This window comes from Typopeltis vanoorti, chromosome 13 (genome assembly GCF_054136105.1).
Source record: "Typopeltis vanoorti isolate ZY-2024b chromosome 13, IOZ_Tvanoo_1.0, whole genome shotgun sequence".
Lineage (NCBI taxonomy): Eukaryota > Metazoa > Arthropoda > Arachnida > Uropygi > Thelyphonidae > Typopeltis > Typopeltis vanoorti.
Window position 1 is genome coordinate 74,358,961 of NC_143561.1, and position 23,197 is coordinate 74,382,157.

Here is a 23,197-nt window from a genome sequence, read left to right on the forward strand (position 1 = left end):
GACAATGTGCGTGTCTCGGGAACGTGATTTATTTGTTATGACTCATGATGTAATTGGTGTGAAAGTTCATTTCTTTGATGTTAAATGATCTGATTAAAGCTTTCCAAATTTCTGGTAGGGTTAGACCTTGATTCTTGTTTAGGTTTCCAGTTGTGCAGGCAACTGTAGCTGCTTCCTTGAAGGTTCTTAAATAGTAGTTAGCTTCTATATAGGGCATAAGGCTTTTATCTCACTCAATGAGATGGTTGGTAGAGGCAAAATGGCATAGTGGGATAAAAGCCTTATGCCCTATATAGAAGATAACTACCATTCAAGAACTTTCAAGGAAGCAGCTACAGTCGCCCGCACAACTGGAAACCTAAACAAGAATCAAGGTCTAACCCTACCAGAAATTTGGAAAGCTTTAATCAGATCATTTAACATCAAAGAAATGAACTTTCACGCCAATTACATCATGAGTCATAACAAATAAATCACGTTCCCGAGACACGTGCATTGTCTCGCACAATACTAATTTTTTGTATGAATTAGAACCATCAGTTATAACTTAGTCTGTTACCTTCATATAGCTTACTAATTTGTATTCCCTGAAGATGCCGACAGAAAAAAATTGGCGAAACATGTAGGACGATAAAATTAAAAGCCACTTGACTAACATTATAAAAAAAGTGTAATAGTTTATAAACAATGAATTTTCATCACAGCCAGGCTGCAGATATCAGTATTTTGATGAATGCAGACCAGACCTGGTGCAGGTCTGGTCTGGTCTGCACCAGGAGATGAAAGAGATCAAACCAACCTTGTTTTTATTGCACTGAGTAGGAATATGCAGCATTTTGGAAGTCTTCTTGGATTTTATGAAAAAATAGACCTGTTCAACGTAAGGCTTTTTTTTTTGCCAGCATATTGGATGGTTGTCAATGGTCATGCAAAAAACTAATCCAGATCTGGGTTGTCTTTTCAACATCTTGAAAACTCCAATGTGGATATTTCCAGAATATTTTTTGTTTGACAAAATTAGCAAATGCCACATGAACAGTGAATCTTGTAGACTCCTGGTTTCTTGACAGACAGAGACAGGAGGATTTTAGAAGCAGTAAGAATCTGGAGATGTTGCACATTGGAGCAGCCACCTTTATGTTATGACTGAAGAAAATGAGGCATTTTGTCTATGACACTGCAGATATAAGAAAGGATGACTGCACCTTTGAAATCTTGCTTGTTAATGTCTTGAATGAGATTTTTAAAAGTGTTGACAGAGTATGAGTGAGTGAGTTAAAGATGTTTTTCTGTTTCTCTTTTTCTATGCTGTAGGCTCTGTTGGAAGCATATAGGAATCTACCACAGCTGGTTGGCTTTCTGTATACACTGAAACATAAGATCTTTTACTGTTCAAAATTTTCTAGGTCAATAAAAGACCTTATGTTGACAATTCAATGTCAACATAAGGTCTTTTATTGTCAGAAATTTCTAGGTCAATGTCCTGTAGTTTTCATGCTGAAGAATGAACTTCATATATAAACTCAATGGACAAAACTGGAGATACCTACCTAATAGCATGATGGTCCTCCTAGCACAAATAACAGCCTGTACTCTCCAAGATATTAACTCCACTGCCAACCCTCCACATGCTGGAGGGTTGCCAGGGGTAATTCCAGTCATGCCTGTTGCAGCAGTGTCTGCAACTGCACCTTAGATGTCAGTCCTGGATCAGGAGATCCAGGACTGACATCTAAGATCAATCTAAGATCAGGCATTTAGGAGAGATTCGATTGAATTTAAATCCATGGATCTTGGGGGGGGGGGCAGTGGATGGTCCCAACTGGTGGTTGCAGCCCAGAGGGGTGGTGCATTGTCCTGCTAAAACAGACCATCGGCTGCAGGATGCATGAAGGCCGTGAAAGTGTACAGGTGATCTGTCAGCACATTCTGGTAGCTCACAGCATTTAAGGATCTCTCCAGACACACTAAGGGACCTAATGTGTCACATGAGAAAGCTTACCAAACAATCGCAGAGCCGACCTGGCAGAATGGGAGAGAGCCAAGGTCTCATGCTATCAATGCCATACTAGCACCCTCCCAACAGCTCGATACAACTGATAATGGGATTCATCAGACCACATGACTCTGGTCCACTCTGTGAAGGTCCAGTCAGTTTGATGGTCCCAACACCAGGCAAGGTACAATGCCCGATGACAAGCTGTCAATAGTGGTACCTGATTAGGGCATCAGTTCCTAAAGCTCATGGTATGCAGAGCAAGCAGTACTGTTCGCTTACTGACACTGCTTGGACCTCTGACACTGAAACCTGATGTGATTTATTCAACCATTGCCCTGCAGTAGTCTGTATGAGCCTGGACAGTTTATATTGATCCTGATCATCAATGGCATGTAATTGGCGACCACTTGTTTGCTGGATGCTGGTAAGTCTGTTAATGTATACTCGGGGTAGACCCTTGATACGGTTTCTCCTAAAGAACCCTAGGGTTCTTACCACTTGGATGATAGAATGACCCATCTGCCTTGCACCGATAATACGTCCATGATCAAAGTCACTAAAATTGTCACATTTACCCACATTTCATCGATTGTGATACACTGTTGGGAAGCCCCAATGTCTGCCTATTTACCGTCTGCATTGGGTTTGGGTTTGTTTCACTCAGAGCGGGAGATGCCGGTGTCAACTTCCCATCATCTCCATCTCTAATGTTTTGTCCATTGAATATGTGTGGGTGGGTGTATATACATATATATATATATATACCATCCTGAAGTCAGGGGAAAAAAAGAGTATTTTTTATACAGTGGATCACAAGGCTGGTATCTTGATTATCATTCATGATGATGTTTAGTGAAGAAAACATGTCTTGTTTACGAACTAAATTTATTTACCTGATAAATAATTTCAGTCATATTTCACCTTGGTGACCAAGACATCTTCATTGGCACAAAGAAATATATTAAGCACATGCATGCAGGCACACTACCAGGAAGGCAAACACAGACCAAGTCTGAGAGGAGGAATCCTACAGTTCTAACTGGAATACTGTATGGTTGCTGTAATGGAATCTTGCTGAAGTTCTCCCAGATTTTTGATAAAGTGAGGCAGTTGAATTTGTTATGATCTAGCAAATGTCATAATTGGCTTTTATTGTTTCATTTTTTTTCATCTACTGTTTTCCTTCATTGCTTTATGTGATATGTTTACCTATTTCAGTTTTTATTTTATTTTTTTGTAACATAAGTATGTTCCTGATGAAGTGTACCTGTCAGCACAAGAAACTGGTTGAGATTTCTAGGCCAAATAAAGTAATTTATGCTTTTCCGTATCATGCAGTTATTAAAATGGATTTTCAAAGATGTTTAAAAGCTCTTCAAAACCACCAAAACCTCACATTTTCAACTACTACAATGCTGACCAAGACAAATCACACAATTATTACAAAGCTATGCACACTGTATACCTCCTTTAGTCTTTCATAAAAAAAAACATTAGAAGAATCCTAAATAACTTGAATAACAAAAGCATTCCTGGTATCATCTTACTCCATCATTAACAAGAAATGCATTACCAAGAAAAAGCACTCATCATGCTTTATCCTAAATGCTTTAAGTCATTCATCAAAAAAAAAAAAAAAAAGACAGAAGAAGAATCCTAAATAGCTTTGATATCAAGATGGGCACCCAACTGTGCTTAAAACTTGTGTTCCTGAACTAATACTATCCTGTATTGTCTTTAGAAAATTTTTCATCTGGCATCTATCCTTCATCAGGCTAGTTTCCATGCTGATCCTTTTTATCTTATTTCTTTGGGTATGATTGTATCTAATCAAACACAAACAAATAAGATAAAAAGCCAGCCATACAACTATTCAAAAACAACAGAAAAGGATATTTGTTGTAGATGAGGTGGAATCCATATTGGTGGTAATTGATTCACTGGTTGCATTCTAAGTGGTGAAGGAACTTCTTTGCTTTCTTTTTTGTGTTTATCAGGTTAAGTGTGAGTTCCTCCACTCATACTTTGAACAAACAGAACAAGCTGTCAAAAAATTACTACAAGAACACTAATCTTATATCAATAACAATAAACTTGAAAAATCTGGCCTTTCTCAGCATGGAGTGAACACCGATCACAATCTCCTCTAGTCTGACCACCTTTTACATCATAACCAGTTTAGGTTTGAATAGTTATTTAAAGAGAGAGGTAAAGCACTTCTATGACTGCCTATCCACAGCCAAGATTTGGGAGAGTCTCATCCTCTTAAATGGTAAGCAATAGTGTGGCACCACTCTTTTATATATATATATAATGCTATGATATTCAATCGTTTTATTTATCTAAATTTGTTAATTTATATATTTCATTCATGTTTTTCACTTGAATTTTTGTTTTAGCTTTAAATGTAATCTCATTTTATTTTGTAATCACAATATGGTGGCATCCCAGCATGCAACTCAGCTTTGTATAGAGGATTACGGTTTTTTGTTCTAGCTTCACCTTGTGATTATGCTGATAGTTCACTAATTTCTGGCTGAAATATTTCCAATAATAAAAATTATTATTCTTTATTATAATGTGAATATGTTCATCATTTATTTTCTGCTCAAGATACTGAATAGAATACTGTTATCATATATGAGACAGTGCACCAAAAACTATAAAAATAATTCACTGTTCAGAAGAGGGCAATTTGGTTAGTTGATGACCCTTCTCTTAGAGACTCACTCCAGCCATTATCACAAACATACTTGTTTCCCCTGTTCATCTTCTACAGGTATTTCATTGGTACTTCTGGTTAACCACTGTTCCACTTTCCTTTAAGCAAATAATTACAGAATCAGCTATTAGTCAACATTCTTTGGAACCAGATAATAAATGAATGTTGATTATCTGGTTCCAAAGAAGGTTCACCATAGCTGATCATGTATTTATGTTGACCAATAGCTGTCAATCAACATTCATTCACTGTTTGGTTCAAGTGAAACATCTTCTCAACCTCCTCCTTCAATACCCTCTTCTTCTTAAGTTTCACAAACCCTTAAGGTTCTTAGCTATCCAACTATTCTTGGACTTCTCAACCGTAATTCAAGGATAAGGTGGTTAGCTCTATGCCTCCCAAAGTGTCTTATGTCTGTAGATATATGTGTTCACGGGGCTGTTTGCCTATTCTGTGGGATGAAAAACCAAAGTTTCTGGGTGAAAAAAAAAACCCTACCTCCATATGAGACCTTCTAACTCACCTTCTGTCAAAAGAGACTAGATAAAGGTTCCTCACGTCATGGACGGGAATCAAACCCAGATCTTTCTGACCATCTATACTGACTGAGCTACAGAGGCTCCCTGATGGCTCTTACACTTCAAATTACACCATGCTTCAAATGTACTTTCTGTCAACCCCATCTGTATTTGTGCTATCATTAGAAATATCCTTCTTCCCATCCTTTTCTATCTACCATAGCCCTTGCATTCTATCCCTGTAACAGTATCTTCCTCCATCAACCAAAATTCCCTAATTTCTGAGCAAGTAAATCAATAGTAAATCAAATCAATGCTCAAAACTACTCAAGTGTGTTTCTGATGCTCCTGCATTAGTATACAGGTATATTGCAATATCTCCTTGAACCCACAGATACTCTTGGATGTTTAACATTCAGCTTTGATATCCGAGAAATGTTTTAAAATTTTTGCAACTGGTTAGACTAACTGGCAAAATATGCCACCCTTTAAATGTTAACAAAAAAAAAAAAAAAAAAAAACATACGCAGGCAATAAATGCACTTTACATACTTAGTATGTAAATGAAATATATTAGAATGAAGTAAAAAATCATTTATTAATGGTGGCTTTCAAGGCTGTCATGCAAATTATTCTCAACGAAGTTAGCCATCAACCAAGTCTTACTAATGCCTCACTAATTTTTGTCCAAGTGAAGCAACTATGCTAAAAACTCCTTGCTCTTGTCGCTAATGCTCCTGGCACATATACATTTATTCTTATTAGATTATTATCTCTATAGAGACCAAAGACTCATTATGGAAGGCTAACATGATATTATTTATATGTCTATCATATCTCATCTTAAACTTCATTAATCGTAAAGTACTCACAAATGCCTCTATAACCTATTCAACTCATTTGCAATCGCCAAACAAAAAATACAATCCTTATCCTTGCTAATCAAACTCTTACACCACTTCCAAAGTGATCCCCCGTTTCTCCCTTACAATCATGTATTGAAAGGTTTCTTTGGCATCTATTCTATAAAATCCCTTTAGTAACTCTTGATAATAATAAAAATGTTAAAAAAATAATAAATATATAAAATAAAATAATAATAGACTAAACAGCTAAACTAAGAAAATGCTAAATTAATAATAAAAAAAATATTATAATAATAATCCATCTTAGGAGCTTTGAAAAACAGGTCCACACTCAAAATAATCTTGAAATAGTCGATGGCATGTAGGCTCAGCAGTACGATTGTGCAGCATTCTAGTAGGTTACAATTATATATTATAATTGTCTGTAAAGACAGCAGCAGATCCCACTAAAAATGCTTATTTTGAGCAGTCTTTATAGACAGAAAAAAAAAACCTAGCTTTTTTTTTTTTTTTTTTTTTTTTTTTTTTTTACTGTGCATGTATTTTGTTCTACTCTAGGAGCATAAGAGATGCTGCATGATAATGGTGTGCAGGCATGCCAAGGGACATACATGGTTGTTATATAAGTTTTCCCTGTGGACAAAAAAAAAAAAAACTTGTCAATGATAAATCTGGCAAGAATTTTTTTCATTAAGTTTCACATTTAATGCACCAGTTGCAGTTCCAATTCTCTGACAGAGTGATGCTTCATCATTGGTTGGATGTCAGAGAATCATCCAACCAATGAAGCAATGTTAAGTACTGAATGGATAAGTGCTCGTTATAGACAAAGCAAAAGAACACTGGTTAGCTAGATGGATAATGTTTGATACTCTCCAGAACTTATCCCTCAGTTGGCAATGATGTGATAGGTATGAATTGAATATAGGTTATATTCAATTAAAAAAATTAAAAAAATACAACACTCCAACAGTGTCCTAACCCAAGATACTTGGGTTAGTCCTAGACTTAATTCAGAGTCAGAATAAGATTGCATTTCCAGGAAAATTCCACATTAATGGTCTTGTGTAGGAAACTTCTAAACCTATTAACAAGTACCCAAATAGCAATACTGTCAATAGATTGCTACAACTGTCTTACTATAAGTTCAAGCTGCTAAGAAATTTTATTCTTGGTCTGATCCTTTATCCAAGTGTAAGCAAACAAAGTTTGTGTGTGAAGCTTTGCTTGAATCAAACCAAGAATATAATTTCTTGGCATCTTTAACTTAGTATTTCTTTCTTTCTTAATCTTTCCCTCTTTTACCTTTTATGGTGTCGAGGGTTTCTATTCCTTACAACTGCAACCGTTAAACGAGGATAAGGTGGTTGGCCCTATGCCTCCCGGTGTATCCTATGTCTGTAGAAACATTATGTTCTCAAGGTCGGTTTGCCTGCTTGCAGGAGGAAAACTCCTGCAGTCCATGCCCAAGACTGGCTAACTTGGCTATGTCTTAGCTCCTCACGTCAGCGATGGAAATCGAACCCGGGACATTCCTTTCCAAGCCACATGGTTGCGAAGCACATAGCCACTCAGCTAACCTGGTCCCTATATATATATAAATAATGAGGAGGGTAGAACTCAGTACTACTCATTCTGCAAGAGTGTTGTATGCTTGTTCAATGTCAAAGAAAACCGTTATTAAATACTAGATGTTTTTTGTTTTTTGTAAAGCACCCCTAAGGGATATGATCATGCATTAGGAGAAAAAAGTTCTTGCTCTCTCTCTTTCGAAATTATAAGAGCAAAAGTTAACCTTTTTAACTCAAGACCTTGTAAAGAGGATGGTCAGAGCTATTTGATAATATATATATATATATTTTATTTTTTTTTGTAATTTTTAGCTGTTTGGCTTAGGAAAGAAAAATAACATGGAGTTGTTAATAAACATTTTGGAAGAAACCAGTGTTTCTACTGCACCTATATTTGCAGAAACAGCTGTATATAATTTAATGGAAACAGAAACTAATCCATAAGGGTCAAAGCTGTATAACTGAGAGGAGACACCCACATGGCCTTTAAAGGAATGTGGAGAACTGACCAGGGATTCTGACCTAATGTCCAATCCTCACCTTCTCGTGCAACTCAAACTACCGGATACTGAACGAGTGAGGATAGACTCGTAATTAGGTATTTAGCCAACCAAATTGTATTCTTATTGGCTTAAACTACAATGTAAAAATGATGGTACAACACGACAGAATTTCATGCTGGCTGGGACATTGCCCGGTTAAAAAGGTCCCCAATGGATTTGCCAGGAACCAGAACAAAGAGCAAAAAGTCAGGTATTGGAACAAATCCAGAAACACACCCCCAAATCAACATCACCAGAGTTCAAGATCGAACTATTAACAAAAGAAGCTTGAATGGCAAAGAAATGGAACTAGTAAAAAAATTGGATAAGTATCAGGTCGACATAATAGGGGTGACTGAGACAAAAAATACAAAAACTGATGAGATCTTTCTAAGCAATAAATACAAAATGTTATATTGAGGCAATAACAATCAGTGAAAAGAGTTTAGGCAAAGAGCTTAGGTGTTGCCTGGTTAAACAAACCCCCCCCCCCATTGTTTTTGCAAATGAACCAGGTCAAACAGTGAAAAGTCAGCTACTGGAACAAATCCTGAAACACACACCCCAACTCAACATCACCAGAGTTCAAAATCGGTACTATCAACATAGTACCGATCTTGAATCTCAATAGCAAAGAAGTGGAGCTAGCTGAGGAATTGGATAAGTTACCAGATCGACATAATAAGGGTGACTGAAACAAAAAAGACAAAAACTGGTGGGATCTTTCGAAGCAAAAAATACAAAATGTTATATTCAGGCAATGACAATCAAGGAAAAGGAGGAGTAAGCCATAGTATTCAACACTAAATACAAGACCAATCTTCCTGAATGGCAGGCAATATTACATGAGTGATGTGGGTAAATATCAGAATGAGGAATTGGACAATGAGACTTATTTGTGCCTATGATCCCACAGAAGGTTCTACTAAAATAGAAGTGGAGGAATTTTTTGAGGTTTTAGAAAAATCAACTGACACAGTGAAAAAGGAAAAGTTGGTCCTTGTTGGGGATTTAAGTTGTAGATCCCCAAGTAGGAAATGACTGTCAGACATACAAAAATATTCTGGGATAATTGGAGGAAAGAGTAAAGTCAGTAATAATGGCAAATACCCATTGAATTTCTGCTCAGTAGGACATGGACTGGTTATTACTAACACAATGTTCCAACATAAAAATGTGCACAAATTCACATGGAGAGAAGACGCAAAGAATAAGAAAAGTTTCATTGACTATGTTATTATCGATAGTGATGTTTTCTCCCTGGTGCAGGACACCAGAGTGTACAGAGGATTTGAAATTGGAAGTGATCACCATTTAGTCTTCAGCAGAATAAAATTGAATTTCATACAGAAAAGAAGGACATGGAAGAAAGTTTTAATGCATATAAAAGTTGAGCAGCTCTCAAATGTCAACTGTAGACTAAAATACAAACATCATTCAAGAAAAAATGAAAGACTTTGAGAACAGAACTAAACCTTAGAGATTCAGTGACAAACCCCAAAGAAAACATTGACTGATTCAGCCAGAGAAGCATGTGGTGACGGTTGTCTGCAAGAATAGAAAAATCAGAACTCCATGTTGGACACAGGACATTCAAGAGGCAGAGGAAAAGAAGAAAGCATATCAAAAGTTCCTGGCAAATAAGTCAGCTTGTGCCCTTAGAGAATACAGAGACCAATGTAAGAAAGCTAAATACTGTGTAAAACTAGCTAAACAAAAGTCATCTCAAGACTTTGGTAAGAGCATAGAAAATAAATATCAGGAAGGTAGCAAGATATTCTGGCTGCTGTTGAAAAATCTCAGAAATAGAGGAAAGAGTGCTGTAAAAGATATTACAGATGATAAAGGTGACATGAAAACTGGAGAAAAAGATATCCTTGATATATGGAGTAATAACTTCGAAAAATTGCTAAATGAAACAATCAGTGACAGCAGAATGGTAAAAAACACTCAACAGGAATGCAATCTGGAATACATATCCTTACTTGAAGTAGAAAAAGCCTTCAAAAGCATGAAATGTGGAAAGGCAGCAAGATTAGATGATATTCGGCCAGAAATGCTCAAGTATGGCAGTATAAGTCTTACAGTGGCTGCACAGCATAGTTCAGAAGGCCAGAACAGAGGGACAAATTCCAGATGATTGGCATAGAGCTCTCATAGTACCCATATATAAAAAGGGAAATGGGGGCTGAATGTGAGAATTACATAAGTATTTCCCAACTGAGTGTTCCTGGTAAAATTTATGCAATTATCGATGGAAGTTTTTTCACTTGGCTATGCTACCAATTATATATTTGGTTTAATATTTTATCCAAGTGTAAGCAAACAAGGTTTGCACCTGAAGTATTTTCAGGACTGGGGCAACTCATGGTAAAGGTGGTATAAGTTCTCATTACTTGCCTTAGCATAATGCATATCTCCTTGCAGACATGTATAATGATATGAACTAAGGGAAGGGCCACTATCCAGACCAGTTTCGACCTTTAATGAGGTCTCATCAGTGGGAGCCAGACCCAGAGGTGGTGACACCTTAGTATCACCACCCAGAGGTGGTGATACTAAGGTGGAAGTAATGGAGAAGTCATATTTACCTACAACTATTGCCAAAAGGTGTCACACCTTATTATAAAATTCTCTGGATCAGAGATAAGTTAATGGAAGTTTTTTTACTTGGCTATGCTACCAATTATATATTTGGTTTAATCTTTTATCCAAGTGTAAGCAAACAAGGGTTGCGCCTGAAGTATTTCCAGGACTGGGACAACTTGTGGTAACGGTGGTATAAGTTCTCATCACTTGCCTTAGTATCTCCCATAATGCAAAGCATATCTCCTTGCGGACATATGTAATGCTATGCATTAAGGGAGGGGCCACCATCCAGACTGGTTTCAACCTTTATTGAGGTCTCATCAGTGGGAGCCGGACCCAGAGGCCGATACTAAGGTCGAAGAGTAATGGAGAAGTCATATTTGGATCCAGCTCCCACTGATAAGATCTCAATAAAGGTTGAAACCGGTCTGGGTAGTGGCCCTTTCCTTAATGCATAGCATTATACGTGTCTGCAAGGAGATATGCCCGCAAGGATATGCTTTGCATTATGATAAGGCAAGTAATGAGACCACCTTTACCACGAGTTACCCGAGTCCTGAAAATACTTCAGGCGCAAACGTTGTTTACTTACACTTGGGTAAAGGATTAAACCAAATATATAATTGTTATGCAATTATCCTTGAGAAACGGGTTGAGAAGGATTGTTGAAGGAAAACTTGGTGAAGAACAAGTTTGATTTCTGCCAAATAGAGGCTGCCAGGATGAGATTTTCACTTTACAACAAATAGATGAGAAATCATGGAAATATAACAAATATCTGTATTTAGGTTTTGTAGATCTGGAAAGGCATATGATAAGGTGCCAAGCTATTCAATACGCTACAGTTATATGGTGTCAATGGGGCATTACATCAAGCAATACTTAGTCTTTATTTGAGTTGTAAGTCAGCAGTTGGAATTGAAGGAAGTACAGGAAGGTGGTTTAATGTTAAATCTGGTATCAGACAAGAATATATGTTATCTCCTCTGTTATTCATTGTTTATATGGATCACATTATGAAGGAAAGTGGTATTAAACCTGATATCAAAATTGGGAAAGTTAATGTCAGCTCTTTGCTTTGTGCAGATGATGTTATACTTATAAATAAATCCATTAAAAGTCAGCAAGATTCCCTGACTAAGTTGAATAACTGTTGTAATAGATATGGTATGATGGTCAGCAATAACAAGTCAAAGACAATGAAAATAGGCAGAAGCATTGAAAATATTAACTGCATCGTGAATGGAGAACTTACAGAACAAGTAAACATTTCAGCTACTTAGGCACGATTTTAAATGAAGAAGGTAAATTAAATATGGAAATAGACAACATAATCAACAAAGCTGGTATGATAGGAAGTCCACTAAATAAATTTATATGGAATACGAGAGAAATTAGTCAAAACACTAAATTAGCTGTATACAAGACTGTGTTTCAACCAATTTTAACTCATGAATCTGAGAGCTGGGATTGAAATAAAACACTTCACCAAAGATTACAGGCATGAATAGATGGCATCAATGACAATATCATATTAAAAACAAGGATATTAGTCAAGAATTTGACATTGTTAGCATCCAGGAATGTATTAGCAGAGCTAATCTCAGGTGGTATGGTCACTTAAACAGAATAAGATTGAAATGATTAGAAAAAAAGTGTTCTCTACCAGGATGGCAGGAAAAAGATCCAGAGGAACACCAAGATATAGGTGGATTGATACAGTAAAAAGTGCCTTAGAACACAGAAATATAAGATCTTATAATGTTATAGTCTGGACAGATAATAGTGATTTAGAGGAAAATTGTTAACAGGAAGTAATAAAGATATAAATTCTTTATGTAGCAGTATCATATCGTGTACATCCCTTAAGGGTACATATCAGGAATTTGATGATGATGTTACCTATTGCCAGGAATAGGTAGGACAGACAATACATGGAACATAGGTGATACATGTTACCTGGTCCTGTAGCACTAGCTGAACATTGGAGTAAAGCAATTTTCAGTTATTTCTTGAATGATCTGTTGTAGAAGTCCAGACTATTTGAAAAGAAAAGAAATGAATTTTTTTTTGTTCTTTTGGAAAAGTTCTTTTACTGGTCCTAAAAATCAGATGGCTTTGCTTTTAAAGGCCAGGAATCTGGGATTATAAGGAGATAATATTATTATTATTTGAAAATTCCAGGGAGTCCAAGGACTCATCGAGGGAGGGCACCTGCTCTACAACTCCATCTCCACCATTCAATCACCAACTGACCGCAACCAACAATGCCATCTACCGCTGACTACCACTGGTATTTCCAACAATCACAAACATCCATGCCCACGGCAGGATTCGAACCCGCAGCCTTTTAGCTGGAGAGCAGATATGCTATCCACTCGGCCAACTAGGCCGGCAATATGAGAAGATAAGATAAAGTATTTTGTAAAGGCTTTCCCCAAGAGTATCTTGCACAGCTTTTGGGGTCAGCAGTTATATATCCAATATGTGCATGGTTGAAACTAAGTCAGTGGTATATCTGTCCATTATTTCCAGATTTTTTTCCCTAACTGCTTTGGTTAGATTCAGAAGTAGCAGCAGATGTACTGCCATGCCAAAGCATAAGCAAGAATGAAAGCAATTAATTTTCTTCTCATGATGTGTCTGCAAAAGATAATACAAGTGTGGTTTTAAAGCTTTCTTGCTGTTGCTGTGCATTCTGCATTCCACTATGGTTTTGAAGAAAGGAGAAAAGCAACTTGATGTTTTAGTAAGTTGTAAAAGCTCATTATTTTATTCTACAGTATGATTCATTGCTTTGCTGATAGTTGATTGTTACAGAATCAAATTCTGCTAAGCAGGAGAACATACCTGTCAGCTTGATCTATTTACCACTGTGATATTCATGATGGAATACTTAATTGGGCATGTTAATGGGTGGTTGGATACTAAAAAAGTCTTCTCATTTAGATGGCATCTCGCCAATGGTACTCAAACACTGCACTCCAAAACTAACACTGTCTTTTATCTATACAATCTTCTATACTCAGCTATCACTTATTCCAATGCATGGAAACAAACACATTTCCAGCCAATTCTGAAAAAGCAGATAAAAGTCTGCATCCAATTACTGGCTAATTGCCATCACCTCAGTCTTCTCAAAAATAACGAGGAAAGTCATTCACAGTCAACTTCTCTGCAGTGACCACCAATATGGATTCTGCAATCTAGATCCATGACTGACTCCTGGCCTACATCATCCAACTACTGGGTACTCGCCATGGAAAGGTTCAGAGAACCAAATATGTTGTAGCTCTTGACATTTCCAAGGCTTTTGATTATGTATGGCATCAAGACCTGCTAAGTTTTTTTTTCCTTAATTATTTTTATTTATGTAGTTCCCACCTAATAAAGGTTAATTGCAAACCTATAGTACATATGTACCGTGGATGGGCTAAGGATTTATTTTCCCCATTTTTATGTACTTTTTTAAAATTTATTTTGGTCTGCCCATCACAGTGACACTGCATGTCATGGTAGATTACATCCTCACTTTGAGCTTCATCACCAATGCAGGAGTGCCTCAGAGCTCTGTTATATCACTTGACTCTCTTTCGTCTATAATAAACAACCTACTGTCAATCACCACTAATCCTACCTATAGCTACTAATAGTACCCACCATTTAGTATAATCTTTCAACAAAATATATAACACTTGGAAATCCAAAGCTTCTGTAACTAATGTGATGTAAACATTAACCCCCTTTATTATTATTATTATTATTATTATTATTCGTGACACCTCCAAGGAGTCCGAAGACTCATCGCGGGAGGACACTTTGGTTACAACAATATCATATAAAAAAAAAATCAATAATTTAGTTGCTTTAACAAGGCAGAATATATGAATTTGATATTAATTTTCTTCTAAAAAAATTTTAAGTAGTGCATTTCCATTTTTTTTTTTTTTTTTTTTTATAAATACAGTGATGAATTTTACAACAGAACACAGTCAAAACACAATGTAGTTAAGGAGTGAAGCATATAATTTATCTCAATATTCCTGTAATCTACAATACTGGTCAGTTAGTATGCAGTACTATTGTGGAGCAGCAAAGGCCACAAAAGGAAGTGCATTATTCTATTAATTGTGTTTCTGGACAGAACGTGAACCCAGATATTTCAAACCAAGGGCATCTACCATTCTTCACAATGATAGAAGTATGCTATGAACTTGGTGGGAAAAGAAGGGAAGGTGATGCAAACCTGAACTTCTTGTGGAAACAGTTCACTGCAATGGTTTATTAAATAATTAAATTCCAACTTCCTTGCACATGATTATACATGTATGGTATTAGATGAATAAAAAAACAATTAATTAGGCATTAAACAGAACTTACCTAGCATACTTGAACCAAACAAGCTTGGAGCGGTTGACATACCAGATGTAGTTGTGCTAATGGAAAAAATCACATTATATGTAAATGTACATACACACACATACACACACAGAGAGAGAGAGAGATTATCAAGAGATTAATATTATTCTACAATAAATACTCTAAGTTTTATAAAATGATCATCGAAACTATTTCAAATATTAGGAAATGCTAGCTAAAATATCAGTTTGCTGTTCAACTAATACTTACAGCATATGTGCTATTTGAATGTATCACCATTCAACATGTTGAAATAAGCAAAGAGCTATTCTTTACCACTATTCTACCAAAAAAACACAATGATAGACTTAAATCTCCTAGAATCCTATTCCAAAAAGGATTCACAGCAAGAAATAAAAGAAAAGGACTTGACAGTATACATCACTTAAATAATCCAAACCATGTCATTGCCTACACTGATGAAGCACTCAAGCAAGGAGATTCAGGGGTTCTAAATCTACCCGTGAGGAGTACACAAAGAGGGCGAGGAAACACAAATCAAAACCACAGCTGGCAAAATAGCTTCAAACTTCACTTGTGAATTAACAGATATACACAGACCTCTCAAGTTCTATCTCTCAAATCCAGTAATAAATATTACAGAAGGAATAACCATCTACAGCGACTCGAAATCTACACTAGAGGCTTAAAAAATGGAAAAACAAAACTCACACAGGAAATTCATGAACTACTAACTACTTTAAATTTGAAAAATAAGAACTGTGCACTGCAATGGATACCAGCTCATGTAAATATTGAAGGCAATGAAGGAGCAGACAGACTAGCCAAAGTAGCAAGATACTTATCTCAAAAATTACATCCACTATCACTAACTGATGCTAACTCTGTTGCAAAAATAAGATTGGTAAAACAAACGATCAAAAAGAAGAATAAAATCAGTGAAATTAATGAAAATAGAGAAATAACCACAATCATCACCAGACTAAGGATGGAACATTTTAAAGGCATGAAAATACAGCCAGACAGTAGTAGAAGCTATAAAACATGCAAGAACTGTCCAGGAGTTGAACTAACACGTGCCCATATCTATTCTTGTCCAGCAACTGCTGCTGCTATACAGAAAATTGACAATAACCCTAGAGAAAAGCTTTACTCCATCAAAGTTCAACAGATTGCCAAAGCAGTTCTACAGATCCACGGTCATATCTAGAAGCTCTTCAATGGACTCGACGACAACAACCACCACCATTCAACAAATTATTGAAATATACATCGGGGGGGGGACAGGATACTATCATAATACTCCACTGATTAAATATGCATAACAACTTCCTATTAACAATTTTATGATATCGACAGTTCTTCTATTTTGGTCATCCAAGGCATTTTTATCTGCACAAGCCACCTAGTTCTTGGTCTACCTTACATCAAACACCTGTTTTTTTGGTAATATTTTCCCTTTTTCATACTGTTTAAGTGATGCACCACCTCAGATTAATTCTGTTCACACACTTTAATGCTAACAATGTCAAGGTCCTTAGAATAACTTTATTTTTCATATGATTCTTCCATTCATGCCAAGTTCTCAAGCTTTTTTTCTCACAACGCTCATATTTGTGGTCTCTGTTCTTTGGTTAACTGTTTTATTTCTAAGCCACCTCTAATATCCATATGTTCAATTACTCTGAATACTGTCTTGTATAGAACTATTCATTTCCCAACATTTTGCCCTTCATGTTAATGAAGGTCAAAAATCAGTATGCCCAAGTGACAATGACTTGATCAGCCATTATTATACTGGCCTAATCTCTTTTGGGGAAAAAAAAAAAAAAACACTACATCAAAACTATATCCTATTTTTATAATATACTCAGAGAACAAATCATATTTTCTTTTAATACACCAATAGTGATGACCAAATCAACATAAGTGTTTATCATTTTAAGGCTAAGATCCTGGAATACTACAGTCCTAATCATAATGTATAATGAACTCATAGAACAAAAGGTTACATAGGCAAAATATGTGCCATCTTGGGAGTTTTAGACCATCATTATTATTAAGATTAGGGTGGTCAATTAGAATTTCACAGGCCTTCCTTAAATTTTTAAGGAGGCCTGTGAAATTCTAACCCAACTACCATAGCTAGTTTTGGTTTGATATAACGAACAGGTGCCTTCCAAGTCAATTCTATATAGAATATTCAGGGCCTGAACAGAAAGACCAGTTTACCATAGTTATTAAATTTAACATGTCATTTATGCACCATTTTCAGGATAGGAAATGTGTGTTCCATTTCATATGATTCTTCCATTCATGACAAGTTCTCAAGCTTTTTTTCTCACAACTCTCATATTTGTGGTCTCTGTTCTTTGGTTAACAAGGCAAGTTACAAGTCAATGAATATGGTACAATCCACAGTGGGACAGGAAAGGAAGGAGATCATTGGAAGAGATTAATCAGTTCTTTACTTTTGCAGGAGGTTTAAAGTTGTATTTGTGTAGTGATCTGTTTATTTTATCTGACATCCCTTTAACATATGGAATGGCTACAGTTTTATTGTAATACAGTTTATTTTTATTATTTGATGAGTCTTGTCAAGAATTCAGTTGATGGTAATTTTGATGTGGCCATTTTTTTGGAAAGTATTGCTGATGATTTTTAATTCATATTTAAGTGCTTACTCATTGGAGCAATCTTTAAAGCTCAGTTTTTTAGTGTGTTAATGATACCTAGTTCTTGTGCTAGTGGTGATAAGAGTATATACAGAGGGATGCAAAAGTAGGTATAGAGTTTTTATTATGGAAAGAAATGTAGTTTTCTTGATAATACTTTATCTTTGAAACTACCCCAAAAGAAGCTCATTGGAGGGTGAGGTCTGATAATTGTGGTGGCCATTAGCCTGGAAAAATCATTAAAAAAATAAATAAATAAATAAGGAATGCATAATAATAAAAGATTCACAACTATATACCTATTTTTGCACCCCCCCCCATATATTGGTCAGTATATGTAGGTTTACAGTAAACAGTGAAGGAGAGATTGCTGGAAGAAAGACGTATGACAAGCGTATCTAGATATGGAAGTGTGTTTTAGCTTTCAGTTTCAATTGTGAATTGTTTGTGTTCATGTTGTTTGTTCTAGGTGGCTGAGGAAGGTGTCTAAAGTCTGCTGGCCATAGGGGCTGGATAACAAACATATTATCAATGTACCTAAGCCAGACTTCAGGTTTTAAAGTGAAGGAATCTAGAGCACATAGCTCAAAAGCTTCCATATAAAAGTCAGCAATTGGGGAGAATAGTGAGTCCATAGCTGTGCTCTTTTTTACAGGTAAAAAGTATTTTGCTACACAAAACAACCAAAAAGTTGTACATGGGCAAAGAAAGCCATTATATTGGGTGGAAATTTGCCCTCTAAACCTGATTCTAAATTTAAATTTTGAACTTTTCAGTTATTTAAATCCAGATATTTGGAATGTCTTTGAGAGGATTACCGACAACTCAGATAAACATATCCTAGAAAAAATAGGATATAGCTTTGATGTTGTTGTTTTTTTTTCCCACTAGAGATCAGGTCAGTAGAATAATGGTTGATTGATCAAATCATTGTCACTCCATATTTCAACATTTTGACCTTAACATGAAGGTCAAAATGTTGAAAAATTAAGGTAATTATTCTTAACACGGTAGAAGTGTCCATAATTTATCAAAATGAATGCTGATCACTGTGTAACATTAAAAGAAAGGATTGTATACAACCAGTTTAATGTATTCACACTGGGTTATGTTTCAAGGAAGTGTGCAAAATATCAAAAGCCCAGGAAGAAACATTTTGACTGATTTCTCTCTTATTCCATATAAATTTAGTTGGCTCACTCTCCAGCACACCAGCTTTGCTTATTCTGTTGATATTTCCATATTTAAATTGCTATCTTCACTAAAAATTGTGCATGAATAGCCGATGTATTTTACTTGTTCTATAAGGCTCATCTCCATGTTCAAGTCTATTTTCATACATTGCCTTTTTATTGCTGATCTTCATGGCAATTTTTTTACTGCAGTGATTCAATTTTTAAAAATCCTGGAAATTTGAAATGGGAATCGTTTCGGAGTATAGCATTATTGCATAAAATAATTAGCTGAACTGAATATTTCTAATTCAGATGTCAGGTTTAATGCTACTTCCCTCCATAATACAATCCATGTAGATGATAAATCAACTGGGATTTGTCCGAGTGCTATAGCATACAACCTTGTGTTACACGTGATTTTACAACAACCATCTTTCTGCACCTTCTTCAATTCTGACTTAAAACTTATATACAAACTATTTTGCTTTGCATAAATGTCCTGTTTATTTAAAATAGCCAGTCCTCAACATTTTGACTTCATTTACAACCACTTATACTTAGGATGGCCATCTCATTAACACTTTCATTGAATACCACCTCCCTCCTGGAACCCATGTTATTACTATCTTCAAGAAATATTTAAATAATACTTTTGCTCAGGCTATTGCTGCTGAGGATAAGAAAACCCAAAGAGATTTTAGGAAGAAGTATAATATCTTGAATATGCAGCATGGAATGAGATGTTAGCAGAGTATGTGAATGGTATTTGGAAGTATCTGTTGAAAATATATGTTCATACATTCACAGGATTTGAAGAGGACAAAACCTAACAAGAGATAGGTGACAAGCTAGTGCAGCTAGAATCAGAGGTTGACAATGATGATGATGTAGATTAGTTCATGGAAGTAGTGGAAGAGCTCTCAAGCAAAGATATTACAGAGCTAAAAGCATGAAAAGTTGCTGAAGAAGAAAATGAGAGAGAAAAGAAAAAAAAAAAAAAGAAAAAAAAATAGGAAGCAAGTCCTAGGGAAAAAAATTTACAGGGAATAAATTGGTAGAGGCATTTATTAATAAAACAGTTTGGTTGCTTGAGAAAATGGATCCCAAAATGGAGAGATTTAGCAAAGTACACAGAATAATACAAACTGCAATTGCTTGCTAAGAGAAATTTATGCAAAAAAAGAAGTGTATGTTATGGCCTTACAGGAAAACTTGAAGAGATTGCATGAATGGGTAAGTAAGTGGAACTGTCAGTTCAATGTTGCAAAGTGTAAGGTTTTGAGATTGGGCAAGCAACGATACGATGCAAAGCATACACATGGTGGGGAAACTTTAAAGGAAGTAGAGGAGATGAGGGATCTCGGAGTGATGGCAGACAAGGACCTGAAATTTAGAGGCCATATTGCACAAGTTGTGAAGACGTCACATCAGCAAGGACCCTGACATGCAGAAATAGAGAGGTTATGATGCCATTGTATAAGGCCTTGATCAGGCTTCATGTGGATTGTTGTGCACAGATTTGGTTACTGGGTTTTCATGGTGATAAGGTTGAAATGGATCCACAGAAATTTACAAAGATGGTTAGTGATGATCTTTGGAATGTGGAGTACAAGGACAGATTGAGAGAATGTAAGTTGCAAAGCCTCATGAATAGGAGGAAGAAGGGGAGATTTGATTGAGACATATAAACTAGTCAGGAGTTGTTATCAGGTTGGCATGGAAGAGATTTTTCATAGAATGGGAGAGGGGAGGAACAAGAGACCATCACTGGAAACTGTATAAGGAGGGTGTGAGCAGAGGAGTGAGGAGTGGTTCTTTGAATAGAGAGTGGTTGGCGAGTGGAATGCATTGCCTGAGTATGTTGTGAATGTAGACACACTGAATCAGTTTAAGGCACGGTTGGATGAGCATTGTATGCAAGTGTGTACCTCCCACAATGAGTCTCTGACTCTATGGAGAAATACCAAGAAGAAAAGGAATCATGTGTATACTAAATTGGATGTAATGATACAATGTACAAAGTAGCAAACTCCTGCTGTCATTTCATCCCCTGAAGCCAAGGCCTTCCAAGTTAGGTATATGGAAAACAATTCTTAGAATGTTTTGTTGCAATTTCTGAATTTGAAGAATATGTTGCTGACAAAATAAACTGAATATTTCTTTGGTCTACCTGCCACCTCTGTAACTGGATGACCAGCTTTCTCTTTCTCTCTGCATGGTACCCTCTATTCGAGCTTCACCACCAAAACTGGAGTGACTTATGGTTCTGTTCTATCACCCACACTGTTTTTTATATACATAAATAACTTACTCTCAATCATCACAAATCCTCTTTTGACAAACTCTGTAGACATCCTTAGCTTTAAGATCATCTGCAACTAATGACTAAAGTATTGATCACCATACCATCCGTCAATGGGCTGAGGACAACCTGGTGAACTTCACCAAAGAAAGTTCTCTTCACCACAGAAGGCATATCAGCTCACATTTTGTTATCCTCAATAATGCACAAATCACCAAAGAGGATCATATCTCTCTCTCTCTCTCCTTGATCTGACATTTATCACCAGCCTTATCTTCTTCTATTTACCACTAACACAGCTACTAACACTATATAAATCTGCCTATCCTTAGAGTACCATTCAAATGTTTGAGATAGTGAATTTAAAACCTCTAAATATTCTCATGCTGTCTAGCTTGGTTAAGAGCACAAGCACAGCTAAGAGTGTGCTGCACCAATAAAAATCATAGCAATGTGAAAAGTAATACTTATTAAATAATAAATAAATAAAGCAACAGCATAAACAGGTAAAAAAAAAAAAGAAGTGTATAAAATAAACTATAAAAAGTTGTAAAAAAAAAAAAAAACATGTATAAAAGCAAGTGTAAAGAATTTTGTAGGAAAAAAAAAAAACAGGCATTAGAACCTATATTCAATAACTACATTCTATAAATAAAAATAACATATGCGATATGTACATAATCTACATGCAGCGATAAATATTGATCATCAGGGTGAACATGATATTATGATGTACTACATGAAAAGGTTACAACATTAATAGCTACTGAAATTTTCCTCCAAGTTAATCTTTTTATCTGTCAAGATAAAAAGATTAACTTGGAGGAAAAGCTGGTTATTGTTGTCTCTTGGTATCTCGCTAATCCAAACTAATAAAACCGTGCTCATTCGGATTAGCAAATTTTCCCCCAAGAGACAACAATAACTAGCGTTTAAGACAAAAATAATCAGATTCTAATGGTACATCAATTTAATTCTATATATAAATGAAGTAACTGATAGAAAAAAAACTACTGTACTATAATGTTAAACTTAAAAAAATAATACAGTACACAAATTTATTTTAGTAAAAAATTTAGTTTGTATGTACCTATATTGTTGAGGATTCTGATTTAATAAAATTGCATAGTTCAGTACATAACTTAATTTGCGTAAAAAATATCACTTTCTTGTACACAACACAAAAAAAGGTTTCACAAAATAACACACACAAAAAAAGTTTTATTTCTTTGTTAAAAAAGTCACTGATTTTCTTTTGCTTCTTGGAAACTAAACTTTTTTCGAATGCTTCTTCTTGGAGCTGAATTAGCAATAAAATTTATGGAACGACCCATCGTTCTGCTTAGCCCATTCTATACACACACATTAAAATTGTCAACTGCCTCTTCATGTTTTACTTTTTTTTCTTCGAGTTCTTTATCGTCATCATCGTCTTCTAATTCATTCTGTAGCATCATATTTATAATTTCAGCATCTAATTTGATTTCAAATTTAGTGATTCATGCCGACAATACAGTACATACTGTACATTTTGAAAAAGCAAATGTACAGTATGAAAAAAATACTGTACTGTAATAATAATCAAATAAATAATAATAGGTAATAAATAAAACTTCTTTTTTTTTAAACCGCAGTTCGAATTACTGGAGGATTTGGACTAAAGAGGTTTGGATTAGCGAGATACCACTGTATTATCAAATTTTATATTTCAGTCATCTAATGCATGTCTAACTGTGTCACCCATCCAGATCTTTGTCTTCCTGTGGGTCTTTTTTTCCTGTCATCCTGCCAAAAAAAAAAAAACACTTGGTTTCCTAGCCTTTACTCTCTCATCCTATTAAAGGGACCATATCACCTA

At 35.6% G+C, this 23,197-nt stretch overlaps 1 protein-coding gene across 2 annotated transcripts in view; it reads right to left on the reverse strand.

Annotated features, from left to right (window-relative positions):
• Nup58 (nuclear pore complex protein Nup58) overlaps window positions 1-23,197 on the reverse strand; it is a 271,379-nt gene that overhangs the window by 228,143 nt on the left and 20,039 nt on the right. For both annotated transcript variants that reach the window (XM_090402967.1, XM_090402968.1), the window contains exon 2: window positions 15,188-15,243. In XM_090402967.1, coding sequence (XP_090259093.1) covers window positions 15,188-15,243 — 56 coding nt within the window. The remainder of the gene's footprint in view (window positions 1-15,187; window positions 15,244-23,197) is intronic.